The sequence below is a fragment of the Lytechinus pictus genome, chromosome 7 (assembly GCF_037042905.1).
Source record: "Lytechinus pictus isolate F3 Inbred chromosome 7, Lp3.0, whole genome shotgun sequence".
NCBI lineage: Eukaryota > Metazoa > Echinodermata > Echinoidea > Temnopleuroida > Toxopneustidae > Lytechinus > Lytechinus pictus.
In genome coordinates, this window is record NC_087251.1 from 38528452 (window position 1) to 38550121 (window position 21670).

Below are 21670 nucleotides of genomic sequence, written 5' to 3' on the forward strand. Positions count from 1 at the left end.
GTCTAATTACCATCTTGTCTAATAGCCAGTTGATCTCATTTTCAATTGGTCCAATATCCACTTTGTCCAATATCATTACGTCTATTACCTTTTGGCCTAATAGCCAATTGGTCTGATAACCACTTGGACTACTCGCATTTCGTCCATGTTCCATTTGGTCTAACTTCAGTTAGTTCGCTATCACTTTGTCTAAACCCATTTTGGCTAACAATCATTTGGTATCGTTGCCATGGGTCCAATCACCAATAGGTCCAATCACCGGTATTTTCTTCAGGACTCGAGTTACAAAACTAAACAATTGACGGCAGCACGAGCCGAAAAATAGATTTTGGATCTAAGAACAGGACACTCTTTTAATGTTTTGTAAATTGTAAAATGGATGGGTAACTAGGTGTCTTCCTACATGAATGTTTATAATGCGAGCAGAAGTTTTTTTTAATTCTGATCTGAAACTGGATAATTCAAGCACGCTATAAATATATAGAACAAGCTGCGTATCTCAATAAACTTGAGTGCGCGTTTTTTTTTAGATCTAGAATTTAGGCATTTTGAATACATGTTTTAATCATTTCATTTTATTTACTGTTTTCGTTTCCCAATGTTGTATACAATAAACATATCATAAAAATAAAGAATATAACAAAACATAGCGGTAGCTCAGTCGCTAGAGCGGGGGTTTCGGATTCCGGTGACCCGGGTTCGATTCCCAAATGGTGCGCTAGTGCCCTTTGTTAAGGCATTTATCCTCATTACCAGGTCCCTCGGATAGGACCTTAAGCCGTTGGTCCCCTGGTTGCTTGCTCACAGGTATTTGTGCTTTTTTAGCAGTCAGGTAGAACCTCGGTATAACATAACATAACATCTTATAAAACATAATAACGCCTATAGATTTGATAAACACAATTAATGACATTAAGCTGCCTTAAATGATTTTTTTTTTGTATATTAGAGTGAAACGGAGGGGCTGCCGAAAATGAGCAATGCTTGTATGTGAGGCCAGCCCCAAAACTTAGTTTCATTACCTAATTTTACACACATGCATAAATATAACTTCGTAATAGTTAAAACAATAATAGTAATAATTATCGATGTACACTTTGCAAAGCAAATCAGAATTGAAAAAGCATAAAAATATAAAGCGAGAGCGAAGCGCGAGCTAAAAATACTTCATATTCCAGTCCAAAATGGGGTAAATTTATGCACTTTTTCAAGCACTATGCATGAAAATTCTGAAGTAGATGTGGATGCGAACGCGAAGCGCAAAATTTTAGCCTATATAGTACATGATAATTTTTTTTACCTGGTTGCTAAGAAAGCATGAATGCTTGTAAGCAAGCAACCAGAGGACCGACCGCTTAAGGTCCTCTCCAAGGGACCTGGTAGGCATAATGACTATTATGCCTTACCAAGGGGCACTAACGCACCAATTAGGAATCGAATCCGGGTCATCGGAATCAGAAACCCCCGCTTTACCGACTGAGCTATCGCGCCTCTTTTGAGACATGAAAGATTTTTTTTTTAATTTTCAAAGTTTTCACCTCACCCTATTTTATTCACTCTTCTGTCTCCTCTTATTTTTCCTCATTTTCCCTCCTCTCTTTCCCCTTCTTTTCCCTTTTCTTCGTTCCCCTTCCTTTTTTATGCGGGGGGGGGGGGGGGGGGGGGGGGAACCGGGCCTTTCCCTGCCTATGCCCTGTCGGCGGATGGTAAAGGGTTTTTTTGCGCTCGCGAGCTGATCTGAACCACAAAGCAGGAGTAGTACTGCAACAAGTCGGCAATGATACATATAGTCACCGTAGAGGTCTAGTGCCAGTAGACCATTATGGTTATAAGATAAAATGAATATGCCTATTGGACGAAATGATGATTAGACGAGATGGTGATTGGACCTATTGGTGATTGGACCCATGGCAAATCTACCAAATGATTGTTAGCCGAAAAGGGTTTAGACAAATTGATAGTGAACCAACTGAAGTTAGACCAAATGGAACGTGGACGAAATGAGAGTAGACCAAAAGGTTATTAGACCAATTGGCTATTAGACCAAAAGGTAATAGAAGTAATGATATCAGACAAAGTGGATATTGGACCAATTGAAAAAATACAATTAGACTAAATGATAATAAACAAAACGGCTATTAGACCAACTGGCTATTAGACGAGATGGTAATTAGACGAAATGGTTATTATGTTGATAGTTGACTAACTAATGGTAGACGAAATGATATCAGACCATGCGATAGTGGGGAAAAAGGCAGTAGACGAAATGGCAATAAACCGATAAATATCCATACAAAGAGTAATCCTGATTTCCAAATCACTTAATTCTCTTTCTCGTGTCTCAAAATACTTAGTGAAAGCATATTTTATATCTTATCTGTAGCTCGAGTCCTGAAGAAAATACCGCTGTGACATTATGCGTTGACAATTTGCTGCGACATTATGCGTTGCGACATGTGACGTTATGCGTTAGAAAAACTACGACATTATGCGTTGACTGCGACATTATGCGTTGGACGCTCTTGGCATAATGTCGCAATCTGCAACATTATGCGTTAGAAAAACTACGACATTATGCGTTGACTGCGACATTATGCGTCGGACGCTCTTGGCATAATGTCGCAATCTGCGATATTATGCGTTGGTGCGACATTATCGGTTGTAACAAGCCTGGGCTTATTATCATGATTGTTCCCTTTATTTATTTTCAATAAAAGCTGATTAATTTCATTTTCAAAATGTATTATTTTTTAGCTTGGAAAGGAGACTCTTGATAAATAGATATAGTCCATCACTATTAACGATGGACAAGCTTTGCTTTCCATTTACAAGAGGAAAATCCTGTTTTCTTTAAATATCTGTTAGGATACCAGCCAACAATATGGTTAAGAACAGGGGCACAGTACTGGTTTTTCTTCCTGGTGAGTATAGATCATATAACATACTTTGTCTAGTGGTTCTGACTTTTCAGTCAGAGGGTCATGGGTTCAATATACCATGGCATGTATTTCTTCAGCAAGAAATTTATCCACATTGTGCTGCACCCAACCATGGTGTAATGGGTACCCAGAAGGATTTATTTCTTGAATGCACTGAGCACTGGAAGGCAGCTCGAGCTAAACCCAGGGTAGTTTTTGAATAGTAATAATAATAGTGCACCTTGGAACAGATGGTATCAAGATCTAGACAACATTATATTAACACCTATTTTCATATAAATACTCCCATTCCAAGTTAAGTAAGAGTGTAACTTGTTTTATCGTTATCACCATGCCTGAGGTATGATGTAATGCATTTTGTTCAAGGATTGGTTCAATGTTTGATATGTATCAGACAGGCAACGGCAAACATATTGGCCCGAATTCACAAAGGTGGTTTTGAAAACCCACGGTTGGGTCCATTGATTATGCAAATTTCCCGTATAAATTACGCTTAATTTACCGCGTATATTAAAAATGTCCAATGCTCATGCGCTTTTTTGTCACAGTGCGCCAAATTGACGCCTGTTGCCATGGTTATCCACGCTATTTTATTCATGAGTCCACTGTTTTTAATAAAAAAGTGTATCTTACTATTTTAACAGGTGTCAATTTGGTGCACTGTGACAAAAGCGCGCATCAGCATTGGAATTTTTTATACACGCGCCCGATACGTGGTAAATTAAGCGTAATTTATACAGGAAATCTGTTTAAACCATGGATTAAACCGTGGGTTTTCAAAACCACCTTTGTGAATTCGGGCCATTAATTTCAAAATGAAGATAGTCACATGGTCATATAATTTTTTAGGTTGGAATCCTTAAGTGGATGACATCTACAGTATCAGTCCTTGTAAACAATGTAAGACAAGTTTTTAATTTTTAGGAAACAAGCATTGATTTAAAAGAGAAATTGTGATTCTAATGAGATTATGCCATCTCTAATGTTTCCCTTGTTTAAAAAATACAAATCGGGTAAATCAAATGGTTTTATTGTACATGAATGAAATTGGAATTCAACTTTTGATTAAACAATGGTAATTATTGGTGTTAATATTTGCTTCATACAGTATTTTGCATGAAAAAAAGAAATGGCCACAGGCTGGAACATTCACTTTAAAAGTTGATATGCATAACATGAAAAAGAAGAAACATTACATGTAAAAAGCTAATGCACAAGTAACCTAGGCAATGGAAATACAGTTCCTGATCAAAAGAAGGAAAGTTGGATCCAAGCATTATTGCAATCTCTTTGATATTTTGTTTTGTTTTTCCATGTAGGAATCAGAGAAATTCAAGAGTTTGAGAAGTTGCTCCCCGGACAAGGATCTAAGGAGAGGTGGGAATGAAAATGCTGTTGCATAATTATTTTTTATCGTTCTTTTTTTTAATATTAAAGTTAACAATGATTTCATGAGAAAGTCTCTAAAACTAAAGTTAACTGTCACTCTATCATTAAAAAAAGACCTGACTTTGTGCTTGATTTCATGATTGATTTGCTAATTTCTCAGTAATTACACAATTTCTTCCTTTAGTTCCGGATTCCTTTGGCACATATTTTATATTTATACATACAGATACTTAATTGATCATTTTATTAGATTCTGTACAAAGTAATTTTGAAGTTGTTACCACAACTTGCATTTATGTGTAAGTTCATTTTTGTCTCACCTGCATAGCAGAGTGAGACTATAGGCGACGCTTTTCCGGCGGCGGCGTCAACATCAAATCTTAACCAAAGGTTAAGTTTTTGAAATGACAGCATAACTTAGAAATTATATGGACCTAGTTCATGAAACTTGGCCATAAGGGTTATCAAGTATCACTGAAGTATCACTGAACATCCTGGCTGAGTTTCAGTTCACATTACCAAGGTCAAAGGTCATTTAGGGTCATTGAACTTAGACCATGTTGGGGGAATCAATATTGAAATCTTAACCAAGGTTAAGTTTTTGAAACATCGTCATAACTTAAAAAGTATTTGGACTTAGTTCGTGAAACTTGGACATCAGGGTGATTGTGTATCCCTGAAGATCCTGCCTGAGTTTAAAGTCACATGACCAAGGTCAAAGGCCACTAAAGGTCAACAAACTTTGACCGTGGTTGGGGTATTTGTGGAATTGTCATCATAACTTTAAAAGTTTATAGCATAGTTCATGAAACTTGGACATAAGAATATACTGTGTGTGTTCCAGGTCATGTGACCAAGATCAAAGGTCATTTAAGGTCAATGAACTTTGGCTGTGTTGGTGGTATTTGTTTAATTGGCATCAGAACTTAGAAAGTTTATGGATCTACACATGTAGTTCATGAAACATAGATATAAGGGTAATCAAGTATAAATTATTGTTTTGCACACGTCTTAGGTCACATGATCATAGTCAAAGTTCATGTTGGGTCAATGGACATAGTATTTTATTATCATACACCTGTATGAGTGTTTTCTTTTGTAAATAATTATTCAATAGCTGTTTTCAAAGTCAGCACTGCTGCTATATTGAATCACGTAATGCAGGCGAGACAGCCAGAGGCGTTCCACTTGTTTCAGAAAAAAAATTAGTGCAAATATGTGTATTATACTACGTCACAGGGGAAAAACATACACAAGCATTCAGTGCTTCAAAGAGCCCTTGAAAAAAAAAAAAAAAAGAGCTCGGAAAATCTTCATTCATTACCATGTTAAAGTTTATCCAATATAGCAGATTCAGGCAGTAGGTTATGAAAAGTAGCCCCTGAAAATAAAAAATGATTTTTTTTTTACCTGCTACATCACGATGCAAGGTGGGCACAGGGCACTGTGACATGGTATGCAATTCATGCATAAGATTGTTCTGCGCTGCTTCTCAAACCAGTTCAAACTGGTTCACATAAATGTTGCCCACTGCTGCATTTACACACAGAGTCAACGGGAAATCTCAAAAGAGATAGATTACGGTATCATAATTGCTCACTGTGGAATCAGAGATTGCAAAATATAGAAAATCGCAGATTGAAGAAAACACCTTCCTTAGATAATGATTGGTTATATTTGAATGTGAATCCATAAAATATTGACCTAACTTTGTGTGCATTCATTTCATGAGATTATTGGAGCTTCTTACATGGGATTATTTTTAATTGTGGAAGAAGCCTTAGAAAATTAACTTACATGTAAGTAAAAGAATATAAAGCTGTTTTTTAATGAACCAATTTAGTAATGATTCTTGAAGGAGCTTTTATTTTGATTACACAGAGACTATTGTTCTCTTCTTAACTAGTCTGCTTTACTTCTGTTTGTATTTGTGGAATAAGTTCAGTTAAAAAGTTTATACTGACAGTTATGTTGAAATGAATATTTGGTTGTTGAAGACTTGCGACATTAGCTTAGGTTGACTATCTTAATAGGTATAAACATACAAAAGATAAAATGGTAGACCAGATTATTTAATTTAACTGTGGACTTTGGTATTCAATTCAATTTAAATGAACATTTATTTTCTTCCATTTCAAACCATTTTTCATAAACATTGATTCATACAAAAATCAAATTGTTATGAGGAATATAAATATGTACATCTTTGGTTCAAAGAAGAAGGCGTATACCCTAAAAGCCGAGGCTTGTGGCGGGATACGCCTATAGACAAAAATACAATACAAAAAACAATACAAAGGAAAGGCAGAGAAAAGAAGAGAAGGAAAGGGAACGAGAGAGGGAGACGTGAGCGGGGAGGCGGACATGAATTACTTTATAAAATAGAATGCTCAACAAATGTATCAGTGGGGGCAAAATATAAATGTCGCAACAACAATTGTCCATGGTTCATGTTAACTTAAAGTCAAAAGGAAATGTAAGGTGGAAAATATTCATATATAAAATGACAGAAGCAGTTTTTTCATTTTATACTTAAAGCTAGTTGACGATAGAGATTGTTTTATGTAATCCGGAATTTCGTTCCATATTTTGGGGCCAGTATAACAAATGTTGTGTTGGAAGATTATTTTTTTATGTTTGGGAATGAATTGATTATTTGAGCGGGTATCAAAATAATGTATGTTGGAAACATGCGTAAACAAATCACAAAATTTATGGGGAATTTGATGATTGAAACACCTGTAGAGAAAATGACATTGTTGAAGTTTATTGATGTCGTCTAATTTCAACAATGTTAGGGAATGAAACAAATTTTAGTATTTGCTAGTGGTATATTGTCGTCTGGAGAAATAATATGCACAATTTTATTTTGAAGGGAACATAATTTCTTAAGATGGGTTTGGTATGTGTTCGCCCAGACCAAATTACAGTAATAAAAATATGGCAAGATTAAAGAGCAATATAATGTACGCAATACAGTTTTAGACAAGTAAAAACTTAGGCGATGTATTCCGATATTTTTTGCAACTTTGTTCTCAATTTCATTCATGTGATGTATCCATGTTAAATTACTATCAATGATAACGCCAAGAAACCTAGTATTTTCAACTCCGGGAATAATTTGGTTGTTAAGTTTTACCACTACATGATTAAGATCAATACGCCTTGTGGAGTTACGGAATATAGTGTAATTGCATTTTTTATAGTTAATGGTAAGCTTGTTTGCACAAAACCATTTACAAACATTTGTTATTTCAGTATTTACAGTTTCACACAAGTGATAAAGATTTCTATCAGAATAAACAATATTGGTATCGTCGGCGTACATGATAAAGGAAAGGAGATTTGACGAACGATAAATGTCATTAATAAATAAAATAAACAAAAGTGGGCCAAGTAATGACCCTTGTGGTACTCCACATTCAATTGTCCTAAATTCAGACTGAACGGAGTTATAAACGGTGCATTGTTTACGATTTGAGAGGTAACTAGAAAAAAGGTCGAGGGCAGTTCCACGAATACCATAGTTAGTTTTGATAAAAGTATATTATGATTAATTGTGTCAAACGCCTTTGACAAGTCAATAAATATCCCTATTGCGAATGAGTCGTGCTCAAAGGAGTCAATTATAGTATTTGTTGATTCTAAAAGAGCTAGTTCTGTTGAGTGGTCACTACGAAATCCGTATTGAGATTCAAAAAGACACTTGTTATTTTCAAGAAAATTATAGGCCCTTTTATAAATAATCTTTTCCAATATTTTAGAAAATATAGAAAGCACTGATATGGGTCTATAATTACCGATCTGCTCTGTGTCACCAGTTTTAAAAATTGGAGAAACTCGCGCAATTTTCATTTTATCAGGAAATGCCCCAGAGGTTAACGATAGATTGAATGTATGACATAAAGGTTCGCTGATTAATTCGATTACAAGTTTAACAATCTTAGGTGAGCATTCATCAAGACCCGGGGCTTTATTGTTATCGAAACGCATGACAATGTTACATATTTCACGTTGGCTTACCGGATTTAAAAACAAAGATTTTGAATTTGGTTCAGATAGATAAGTTCTGAAATCTGTATTATTTTGAGGAGTGATATTAGCTAACTATTGTCAAACCAATCCTTTTTTTTTCAAGATATTACTTGTTATTCAGAGATCAAAGTGTGATACAGGTATCTTCCATCATTGATAATGATAATGTTAGGTCCATTTACGTTGGTGCTCAAACGTTAATGAAGCCCACCAAAAAATGAATATATTTAAAGTATTCAAGTTTTGTCATGTTTTAGATATTTAATTGTGAAATTAGGTAGTAAAATATTACATTCAATAAAGTTTGTTTCTCTGGGCTTGCTGAACATCGTAGTATTGTCTATATTCAACACTCTGTGTATGAAGGATGAGCACAACTTTATATAGTGCAGCTATTATATTCCTAACTCTACTATTAAAGCTGAAAACATTGTATCATATTATTGACGAGGATATTTTCCTAATTCTACATATAAAGTGAGGTATTTTGTGCTGCATGCTGAGTAAATGAAAACCATAATGATAGTGCTGCAAGTCAGGCGCCATGTTCGGGTTCGGTTCGGTTCGGCAAGGTTCGGCAGAAAATTGCCGAACATTGGTTCGGTTCGGGGTTCGGTAATGATAGACTGATAAAGTTATAGTTCATTCAGGTATACGTAGCGTACCGGTAGACAAGTTGTACTTGATTGACTGCATGTGCTCGCGTGTCCTCTGTCACATCAAACCATTTTATCTCTATCTTGTTGACATGAAACTATGAAAGTTATAGCGCTCAACGAATCAACTGTTATCTCGAATTTGATTATCTGATGACAGATTTATTGGGTAACTCACAGTTCTAAAATGGCGACTCTTCCTCGTCGTCCATACCTGGACCACACTTTGGATACTTGCCAAATTAACTACGCTCGCACTCGTACCAGTACCGGCTAGGCCAGCGCATGCAGTCCCCTTGTAGCGGGACTCTGAGCTCATGAATATTTATATTTACAGTCCGGCCAAACGTGATTGGCCATTGAATCACATACGAGGCGGCCAGCGCCAGTGCACTGAACTGCAGGCATAGTAGGGCCAGGGGCGTGTCGAAGAAAGCGTGCTTATGTAATGCGCCTTTCGCTAATTGGCTCGATGGGTGAACTAAACCACCAATCGCATGTCGCTGATTGTCGCATTGGTACATACAGCCACGTGCTTTGTCTGCCCGCGAAACTCAGCTCACCGATTGAAGAGCAATTGCCGAGATTTCTATGATTTTATTGGTCAGATTTCATTCGACCATGAACATACAGACCAAGTGGGATGCAAAGTTTTACGACTGTAATGGGACAGGGGGAGTAGAGTGATCATCGAATTGTTTATGGTTAATTTGAGAAGTTGATAAGAAAGGGAAAAAAGTAAAGATTGGGGGTCATTTTCCCCCAAGAGATGACTGTTTCCGCTTTATCTTCATTCAACTTTTCAACGAGGGGAAGGGGATCTTGCTATATGCTATACCGTAATCATTCATGAGTGTTTGATTTTTATTTTCATCTGATTGTTAATAATAAAAAAGATAACTTCACCTCATCTCATTTCTATATTATTTGTTTTGCGTCTCTCCTTTCCATCTCTAACAGTCACTCACTTTATTTCCCACTTTCACTGGATCTCTCGTTTTCAAAACTCTTTACTTCTCTCTAAAATCATGAAAACTAGACAGTAGCGAGCCGACACCTCAATAATAATGTTAATCACCTCAATCAGATCTTTATTCTTCGCCGCAACAATAAACGAGTTATGATCTTAATCACGTATCGTAATTCGTAATATTAATGGTACTTCATCTTTCACTTTCAGTTTATTGAGCTCGTTCATTCAAAATACTTTGAAGATTTTCAAACAAGAATCTTGTTCGCCACCAAAAAACAACAATATTTAAATAATTAGATTTAACCAATGAACACTCATACAGTTTTGGTTTTCTTTACCATGCTTCGGCGATTCGGCCACAGAGCGAGAGATGATGAAAGCCAGTAAAATGATTATAGCGCAAGCTCGCGCAACATCATTCATCGGATCTCCTTTCTTAATCAGGGCCGTAAAAACCACAATGTCAACATGAAAATGAAAACAAAATCTAGTAACCGCAAAATAAGCGCATACTTCCAACATACAATTGCAAAGAAGATTAGAGAATGCGCAAATATTATGATTAGAAAGGGTGTAAACTTATAAATTTATTAGCTGAAAGCCCTTTTTTTTTTTTTTGCCGAACTTCCGAACCAAGTCTTAGTGTTCGGTTCGGTTCTGTTCGGTTCGGAAGTGCCATGTTCGGCGAACTACCGTTCGGTTCGGCGGTTCGGCTACAGCACTACATAATGATATTCCATCTTTTTTTTTGGGGTGAGAAGTTTATATGTAATGTGGTAGTCATGTCTTGTTTTTTAATATAACCATATAACATTTATGTATTTTGAAGGGCAAATCTTTAATATGCTGATTAAGGTTTTCATAAAATTGTAATTGGATCATTTAAGTAATTGTTAATTAAAAACATCAATATACTACTTTTCCAATATGATAAGAACCTGATAGTAGTTAACTTTTTTAATTTGTCCGATTAAATCCTTCTTACAGACTTGTCGTCATTCCTCTGCATTCGTCCATCACAACTCAAGAACAAGCGAGGGCGTTTATCAGGCCAGAGGAAGGATTTCGTAAGGTCATCCTCTCGACAAACATTGCAGAGAGTTCTATAACTGTTCCTGATATCAAATATGGTATGTTGCACTCTGCTTTCATGGCTGAATGGATTATTAATCATTTCAATTTTTCTAATATAATACAAAAAACCTGAAATTCAAACAATAGAATTGAAAGCATCCCAGTAATTTTGTTAGCATGAGTTTATAAATGGGAAAGTATAGGAAGAGAAATATGGGGAAACAAAAAGCTGCAGTGAGCTTGAATAGAGGTTAGCCCAGTACGTTGTGATGACGATGGCAGAAAAATAAAAATGGTTCACAAAGTTATATTGCTCATGTAGGCAAGTAATGATCAAGTATGTGTACAAGAAAAAAACAATTTATCCCAAACAAATTTTTTTAATGTAATATGATAATTTTTATGAATATTTAATTTTCATATGTCCACATTTCTGTATTTCCATATTTCTTTATTTCCTAATAGACACCTTGTGGTTTTTCATTAAAATTTCGGTTTACTTTTCAAATGACAGGGATGTGGCAATCATTTTTCTTACTATGTAGACCACATCAGCTAAATACTAAATTATCTATTTTGATGATGTAAATTACTAACAAACAGTCAGGATGTAGAGTATATTTTTGGTCCAAATTTAATGGACATAATTGGAATTACAGACACTCATATAACTCATGTGGCACATCCATTTGTTTGTAAAAGCATACTCACGTGTCAGTAGGGGATGATGATAATGATAAAAATATTCTGCCCTTGTGTCGTTCATGTCACTTCATGTAACATCTCTAGACACTTCCAAAGTACTTTTTAAGGAGAATAATTATTGACTTTTTGTTGATATTTCCTTTCATGCTAGTGATTGATTTCATGTTGCTGAAGTGTTTGGTATGTGATGTAGAGACAAACTATCAGAGTCTACAACTCAACTGGGCTTCTAAGGCAAACGCTCAACAGAGGAAAGGTAATCCTGTTTCATAATAATTTCATTTTTTTCTTGTATTTAACATCCAAAAAGGAAGCATTGCAATGACTTTGCATATGGTATATTATAATCATACAAACAATGTAAATTGAGATTGACATAATATTTTTTTCCATGAGTGCACATAACACAATATAAGAGCAAAGTATCAATATCTGTGAAATTGGAGGGATCTACTAAAAAGCAAATGCTGCTTGTAATTGCCAAGCTCCAAGTTTTATTTATTTAATGAATGAAATGAGTTCTTGGTTTGATTTAAAGAATTGAGGGTTCTTCACCCGTCTTTCGCCATTTCTTGTTTAGATACTTATTTTGGTATAATAATCCAAACAGTAATTTTGTGAACAGGCAAATTACTTTAACAGCAAACAATATGTCTTTAGAAAAAAGTATTATGATAAAAAAAAAAGGCGTAACTTATTTAGAACATGAGAATATAATTGCCATGATAAACACTACACCAAGACTTTACTCTAAAATATATTAGAATTTAATCCTGATGTGAAATGCAGTAAATAGTTTAAAAAAAACACTACCTGCCTTTTCAGCATCTCCATTAGGGTACTTTCTTAATTTTGTCCAATTTTGCTGTGAATTCTAAGATCCCTTCTGAAAACGATCCTTTATATTTTAGGTCGTGCTGGTCGTGTGTCTTCAGGACGAGTCTATAGACTGGTACACAAGGCCTTCTACGAAGAATACATTGATGAGTTCGCAATCCCGGAGATATTGGTGAGAAGTGATCATTTGACAATTCAATCCAATATTGAATATAAACGAAATACAATACAGTTGGCTGAATACCTATAATGCATTCTTTACATTGAAATATGATTAACATCTGAAAATCAATTGACATTTTACAAATTACTACGTGCAAACGTAACTCAAAACAGATGGATTTATTTTACCCTACTATCATCTTATTAGAATTCAAGAAATGAGCAATATTTGCTTTAAATTTGCCGATAGATATGATATAAAGTCAAAAGGAACACAAATGGAATTAAGAAATTCATTCATTTTTTGTTGCTGACCTGCGTCTCGTTGCAGAAAGAGCTGCAATCAAACGCAACTCAAAAAAATTGTACGCAACTTGATTTTCAACCAATCAAAAGCGCGCATTTGGGACTTGCGCTTGATATTTTGACTTGCGTTTAAACACAACTCTTTCTGCAACGGGCCCCTGGACCTGTAACACAAAGCTAAGTGTATGATTGTATAGTTGGTTTGTGTGCTTGATTGCATATAATAATCATTACAATCAATCACAAAAATCAGGCCTTTAATCAATCACTGACCACGCTCTGAATGTGTATGTATCGCTAATTATGAATTAGCTTCTTTTGGCAAATGACAAAACCTTGAAAGGAAGGTCCTTATGGATTATATTTTTAGATGTCATTTGCCTGAAGGAGCCGATCGATAATTGGCAAACGTTGCAAAAATGGGTTGTTATTCCCAGTTTTTCAATTGAAAGGTTTTCATTTTGAACACAACTGGATGAATGAAATGAATTTGAATAAGTTTATCCTGTTAACTTCTTTCTGCAGCGTTGTCCATTGGAGCAGCTGATTCTGCAGGTGAAGGTCTTGGACCTTGGAGAACCCAAGGCTATCCTGGCCTTGGCCTTGGAACCACCTAACCTGGACAACATTGAGAAGACTATTCTACTCCTCAAAGAGGTAAGATCATATTACTACAGTCTGCAATAGCAGTGTTTTGTTTTGTGTGTTTTTAGAAAGAAATCCAAGGTAACAATGGTCATTTTAAACCTTAAGGTATATCTGTCTTGTAATAGATATAATACTGTTTGAGGGATCAACTTAAAACTTGGCTCATGTATAAGTTGTAAATGTCCTTTGTCTGGCAGTGGCGGAGGCATGAATTTTCAACTGCATGCAGTCAAGAATCTCACCAGCTAAAAGAATTGTTGCAATCTATCAAGAATTGTACACTTACCCTTCGCTGTCAGTAACTGTTCTATCTCTGTGACTTACAGGTTGGAGGTCTCACCACAGTACGGTCCAATGTTGCAAATCCTCATGATGGTGATCTGACATTTGTGGGGAGCATCCTTGCATCCCTTCCTGTAGACATACGCATTGGCAAACTCCTGGTTCTGGGTCATGTCTTTGGTTGTCTCAAAGAATGTCTGGTTATAGGTAAGTAGAGTCAAGGCTTAAGGTACTGTACAGTATGTAGTAAATGCGTGGAACCCAAAATTAAAGCAGAGCTTGGAGAAAAATTAGGTTTCCAATGGGAGAAACAAACGTGGTTACAGTAAGCGATATAACGTAATACAGAATAGATATAATTTGATTGCATTTTTATTTTTTGTGGTTATTTGTTGATTCCTTACAGGGGCTGGTCTGTCTCTTAAAAGCTTCTTCTCACAGCCATACAAGAGGGCTCTTGAAGCATACAAGTGAGTATGAAAGATGTGTGAAACCTGGGTCTTGAGCCTGTTTCATTATAACTCTGCCGTTATAGTATTTACCATCAAAACCTTGAGTGTGATTGGCTGCTGAGCTGTGTTATGATGGTAAAGTTACAATAGTTTATGAAATGGTCCTTATGCCTCATAGAGCTTTTAAGCAAGGCAAATTCCTGTCTGCTGTTAAGAGCTACTAAAATCCTGTAATCCAATTGGTCAGGAGCAAATATAATATTTATTATTGATATCATTTTTTTTAAACAACGAACTAGCTCTTAGAAAATTCTACATTCATTAAAAAAAGAGAAATAAGTGTTGCAGCTCTTCTATCTGATTTAAAGTGACAATTAAGAATTAATGATTTCGTTTGGAATGATTTTTGTCTGGAGTTGCATTAAAAATTTCCACGAATTAACCAACATAATATTAACAATAACGTCTCATGGAGACACAATTATAATCAAATATAAATGTCATGTAATAAAAAGTTCTAACCATACATTATGTGAAAGCTTTCATGAATACCATTATGTCATGCTACCACATATCTTACATGTATCTTATGGATCAGTGAATAAATATCCAGACTTAGGCAAGGTGTTAATCTATATTTGCCACTGTCCACCCTGGTATAGTAAATGGGTACCCTTTAGGAAGGAACTCCTAGAATGCTAGAGCGCCTCCAGCTTGCCATGCTTAAGCTTGGGTAATGTTGTATTTGGGCTATATTAATCTTGCCTATTGTTATTATTATTGTTAATTAAAACCTGTAAACAAGTTTAATCTAACCACTGTATTGCCTGCTTAGCTTTCCAACTTATTGCTTTAACTAAATGCATGTGACAAGCTTAGATCAGGGCCCCTTCTCACAAAGAGTTGTTATTGATCGATTCCATCCCATCTTTGGTAACCCATCAATGTCATAATTCATCAGATAGCAAATGAACATTATGTCTCTTTAGAAAATAATGCATAGTTGTGATTCATCTGATCAATCCCAACTCTTTGTAAGACAGACCCTGGATATCATTTCTTGTCTCTGTTTCAGGTCCAAGTTGAAGTGGGATTCAGGAAGTTTCAGTGATCCCATTGCTATCCTAAATGCATACAGAGAGTGGGAAAGATGTAAAGACAATGGATTCTTTGCTCGTAGTAGAAGGGTAAGGAATATTATTTATATTGTGAATTGAATCGTTTAATATATAAATAATTATTATCTTTGTCTTCGCTTGATACATTATTAGATAACCTTGTCACGTGGGAAGTGACTTTTTTTTAATTATTTACTTACTGCTGCTTGACACCAAATAAAGAATACGTAGAACTGATGAATACAGTTATTAAAAAGATTTAATCATATCTCTTCAATCTTTCTGATGTTCTCTTTTGATGGTTTTACAATAATTTGTACATGAAAATATACACAGATATAACAAAATACAACTTAACTTAACGGTAATCGTTGACTCTAGCCCCTATCATCTCATCTGGCCTGACATGCCCCACTCGGCCCTGGTGGTCGGTCCAGTTCCTGGCCTCCGCAGCTAGCGATGTCTCTTCCACTCGGCCTCGGCCTCCGCAGACTGTTGCCCCTCGATGAGTAGCCCTCAGATCAAAGATGTGGCTTCAACGAATTAGTGGACGAGATCGAGCCCCCAATGATGACATGAGTTTTGACGAAACATGTCGGTGGAGAACCGGTGGCAGCTGGGGTCGTTATCTCGTCACCGACGTAGTCCCTTCAGTTATAACTTAGACTGCCTATACGAACGTCTGTAGTCTATTCTAGCTTAGGTGGTTCTCCCTGAATTACTTAAATTAACCTCCTAATATACCCTACCGTTACTAGGACTAACTGTAAAACTTCTATAACGTAATTCAAAGAATTTCAATAGCAGATGAGTGCATAAAACACATTCTTAATAACAAAAGACTTCCTGTGCATCTATACATCTAAATTCTTCAATGCTAAAGCACAGTATTAACTATTTATGACACATGTATGAAGATGCTTAGCTAGTACGAACTATTTCTAACACTTTGAACAAAAATATGGCATCCACCTGATCTTGTACTCTAGGGGGGGGGGGGGGTATCAAACGTTTCCAACGCTTGCTTTTGAAACATTCAGAACATATGTACATATACAATTGTCTATAGGCCTACCATAAGCTGGACCAAGTAAATATTTTAAACACATGTCTGAACTCAACTGAAATACTCTATAATTAAATTTCTTTCCTGACAATATCCCCCACCTTAAGATGAAATTAAGGGAACCTGAATTACATCCGTTAAAGAAATTTACTTTCAAAGCATTGACTAAGCTTTCATAACACTATTTCCAAAAACACAAGTAATATCGATTTCTATACCAGCATAACATATATGCCAAAACTAAAAGCTTTTTAGTTTTGTAAAAGATCTTCACTTTTCAGTTTAAAATATCAATTTAAATTCTGCAAAGCGCATTAAAATTTACAATCCTTTCTTACTTTGCTTTGTCAAATAACTGTTTAAATTCAGTAATCTTTCCGAACACAACTTCTTTTAAAACAAAGTGCAGTGTTTGTTACCACTTTCATAGCATTGTATATTTCAATAAATGAAAGTACTTCATAATCCTTAAAACATTGCTTTATGTATGTAAAATCAGTATTCTTCTCAAAATCAGCATGTTTTTTTTTAAACAATTAAGTAAATTAAAATTATTGCAATGCCATTCAATTTTCAAAAATTCATATTTTTGTGTACATAAATTGCTTCAAAAATGGTTACAAAGTTTCAACCGTTTCATGTTTAACATATTTAAATTCAATGTTATGTTCTTGCTTGATTTTTTTTTTTTTTAATAATCGATTAAAGAAACAAATTTTATATTTCAAACACAGTTACTGATTTGCAATATTTTCATTAAACGAATTTGAATAGCACTTGCACGAATACAGCATATTCTAACACATAAATATGTATTTTGTATAATGAAAGTGCATGTTATAAACTACTATAAGTCTAAGACCATTTTTTTTTCAAAAACTTCTTACGAACAAGATAATTCTGTGTGTTTTTTTTTAATGTCATTGCATACAAATTTCATATAAAGAGAAAAGAAATGTTTTACAATCTTATTTCCTAAACTAAAGGACCTATAACTTTTCCCTATTCTAACTAAATTTACAGGTAAGCCCTACTAACTTAAATCCCTATTCTAATTTCTAATCGCGAATTGTAAGACTTGCGATCATGATTGGCTTCGAAGATCCAAGGATATCTGGAATAAATGAAAAAAGATCATGAATAATCTGCGAAATACATATGCATAAAACATAGAATTGCGAAAAAAATGGCCCTATGGCTTCTTTTTTTTTTATATGACATGAATATAGAAAATATTATGATTAATGAGCGCACAGATATTTCATAAAACGTTTATTTTATGAAAGCGTGTAGTGTATAATATTGTGTATGAGTGTAAAATGTTTAAATATATATATTCTGAACCATTTAGCAATATTCAACATCCTAGTGAACTAAAGCTCTCTCACACCAGCTCATTTGATATAGACCCGGGATCAAACACGGTTATCTTGTTAAGGTGCCGGACATCTATCCAAAACCAGTCTGAACTATCCGGTTTCCTAACCAATACAATCGGATGCGCATAAGACGGATCCGAAGGCTCGACAACCCTTGACTTCAGCATTGACTCAACCTCGACAACTTGGGGTACTCTAGTGAAAGGGGGAGAACGAACAGGTCCATCACTTGTCAAATTAATTTTACACTTAGCCACTGAAGTTCGCTTAGGAACGATCGTGAATACATCCTGGTATTCGCATGACAATTCTCGAACCTCATCCTTAGAATCATGAACATGATTCACAAAGCCCCTCTGAAATGAGCCTGGCATATCATGAGTATCTTTGATACACTCATCCGTCATATCTTTCTCATCTCCAACCTCATTGCAAGTATCAGCATCAACACTTGGATTTCTCTCATCCCTTTCTTGACAATGACTCATCTTACTCCACAAAGCCTGAAGTGACAAATCGTCCTTTTGCTTTCGCAAAAAGTCTTCCGATTTAACTTTCACTCCCGAGCCTTTCACTCTCGAATCCTGTTTAGGTTTATATTTATTTTCCTGTTGTGCCCTAGATTCAACAGCCATAGCCTCATCCACGCATGAAGATACATCATCCAAAATCTCAACTTTCGGAATCAACTCACTCACTTCGGAAACCCGAACATTATCTTCCGAACTAGACACAACTTCCGAACTTTGCACATCAGATTCGGATACCCGATCATCGTTCGATCCAGACACAACTTCCGAACTTTGCACATGAACAACTTCGGAAACTCGAATATCTTCCGAACTATCAACATCAACTTTGGACATGCGATCATGTATATTCTCTTTACGATCTATACTAGGCACCCATTGCAAGTCAGGATCCTTGGGCTCACGTGCCCCCTTCACATCATTACCAATAATGACGTCACACAAACAATTAGGCACACACAATGCATTGACCTCTCCAATGAAATAGGGACTATCAAGCATGACCTTTGCCCTAGGAAAACGCCTAAGAGTGCCATCTATCAGCTTAACCAACTGAATCACTCCCGTGAACTGATTGTCTAATACTAAACTCGTTCTCACTATACTCGTGCTACTCCCAGAATCCTTCAGCACGGAAACGGGCTTGTTCATGGGTAACAACCTACCCGAAACAACCGGCATATCAGTCATCGCACCAACTTTTTCATACGCCATACCAAGCGTTTCAACACTTGCATCACTCTCTGATGGAACTTCACCTATGAGTATACAACCGGCTAAACTTTCTACGAATCTAGTGGATTTCAACTGACTACTTGCCACATCGTCTGAACGCAAAGTTCCTATCGGTATAAAATTTTCATTCGAATGTAAACTTGACTTGTTTGACCTAACGCTATTAATCGGAGTGTCCTCCACACTCATAGCCTGAGCTGAATGAACTATGGGCTTCATTGGACAATTCCGTTTCAAATGATTCGGACTACCACACATGTAACACCCATACATCGTACCGCCACTATCATAATTAGGTTTTGTGTTATATTCCGTTGAATTAGCATACTTAGGTTTCCTATCTGCCTGTGGACCTAATACTGATTTAGGGTTTTGGATTTGACTTAATCTCTGTTTCTGATTTTGATTCTGTCTTTGGTTTTGATTCTTAGGATTAAATTTATCATTCCTATGACCAATGAAAGTATGCAATCCATGCGCATGCACATATATCTCAGCACATTCAACCATCTCATGCAACTTCCCACAATTCCTCTCCTTCAAGAATCCAACTACCTCTCTGGGACAACAATCCAAAAATTGCTCCCTAACAACCAAATCGACCAGGGAATCGTAATCACTAACACCAGACAAATCCAACCACTTATCAAAGTACCCTTTCATCCTAACAGCAAACTGTTTTGGGCGCTCTTCCCTATTTGGTCTTACTGACCTGAATTTCTTCCTATAACCATCATCAGTAAGATGGAAGTATTCCATTAGCTCACGCTTTACCCTATCATAATCGGTGCGATCAGTGCTATTCATTCTATTCACTACATCCAGTGATTTTCCAGTCAGATTCGAAATTAAATGCAAGCATCTAACTTGTTTTGGTATGTTCTGACTATCCATTAACAGTTCAAACTTTGTTATGTAAGAATCAAAACTGTCAGTTGATTCATCAAACTTTCCTACCTTCAACTTAATCCCACTGAACTCAAGAGGGCGTTCCTCTAATTTTGCCTGTTCAATTTTAATTTGGGCCAAGCGCAATTCGTGAGCTTCCTTTTCTCGTTCTCGCTCACGTTCGTGAGCTTCCTTTTCTCGTTCTCGCTCACGTTCGTAAGCTTCTTTTTCACGTTCCATAGACTCTGTGACAAAACTACTTAATTCGCCACCACTAAGTCCTATCTCTCTACCTAGAGTAGAAAACTCCTTCATTTTCTCTATACTACTAGCCATATTGACTAAATTCCAAAACCTAACCAGACTTGAATTGTGAAAGGCGTCCGCAAAAACAAAGCAACAATAGCTTTAACCTGGCAACCAAATGCCAAACCCTAGTACAAGCACCGCACTAGAAATCGTATCTCCACGAGCATACAATTATTCAACCATGCGAACAACAAAGCCCACTTCACACATACAAATTCACAGTCTGTAACATTCAATACTTGCTACCATGCCAACGAGTTACCCGTAAGAATAGACAGTAATTATGTGAATTAAGAACAAACAGTTCTTCCCGACATATCCTTTATCCTAACGACCAACAGCCCACTATATACCATAGCATTAAAACAGGGTCTGCCTTCCCTAAATGCTGTTTACCCGGCCGAAAAAAGGTATGAAGTATATTTTCCTACAGAAAATTTCCCACAATAATTCACCGTACTATCAAAATGTAAATTCAAGCATAGCAAGTATGATTAGTACCAAGGCTTCAATGCACACCTTGGGGAGAAATATTTTAAGAGCTATTACCAATAGACCATCAATAAAGTATCCATTTGGAAAGATGACTACAGATTAATTTCTTTCCTAAATAATTTTGAATTATTTCAAGCAGCAGTGGTCTCGGTGGGACCTCCAAATTGTCACGTGGGAAGTGACTTTTTTTTAATTATTTACTTACTGCTGCTTGACACCAAATAAAGAATACGTAGAACTGATGAATACAGTTATTAAAAAGATTTAATCATATCTCTTCAATCTTTCTGATGTTCTCTTTTGATGGTTTTACAATAATTTGTACATGAAAATATACACAGATATAACAAAATACAACTTAACTTAACGGTAATCGTTGACTCTAGCCCCTATCATCTCATCTGGCCTGACATGCCCCACTCGGCCCTGGTGGTCGGTCCAGTTCCTGGCCTCCGCAGCTAGCGATGTCTCTTCCACTCGGCCTCGGCCTCCGCAGACTGTTGCCCCTCGATGAGTAGCCCTCAGATCAAAGATGTGGCTTCAACGAATTAGTGGACGAGATCGAGCCCCCAATGATGACATGAGTTTTGACGAAACATGTCGGTGGAGAACCGGTGGCAGCTGGGGTCGTTATCTCGTCACCGACGTAGTCCCTTCAGTTATAACTTAGACTGCCTATACGAACGTCTGTA

The 21670-nt window shown here is 36.2% G+C and overlaps 1 protein-coding gene across 2 annotated transcripts in view; it reads left to right on the forward strand.

Annotated features, from left to right (window-relative positions):
* LOC129264464 (ATP-dependent RNA helicase TDRD9-like) overlaps positions 1-21670 on the forward strand; it is a 70802-nt gene that overhangs the window by 17913 nt on the left and 31219 nt on the right. For both annotated transcript variants that reach the window (XM_064102640.1, XM_054902345.2), the window contains 9 exons: positions 2866-2921; positions 4259-4316; positions 10980-11122; positions 11923-12027; positions 12683-12780; positions 13602-13733; positions 14051-14213; positions 14413-14476; positions 15534-15645. In XM_064102640.1, coding sequence (XP_063958710.1) covers positions 2866-2921; positions 4259-4316; positions 10980-11122; positions 11923-12027; positions 12683-12780; positions 13602-13733; positions 14051-14213; positions 14413-14476; positions 15534-15645 — 931 coding nt within the window. The remainder of the gene's footprint in view (positions 1-2865; positions 2922-4258; positions 4317-10979; positions 11123-11922; positions 12028-12682; positions 12781-13601; positions 13734-14050; positions 14214-14412; positions 14477-15533; positions 15646-21670) is intronic.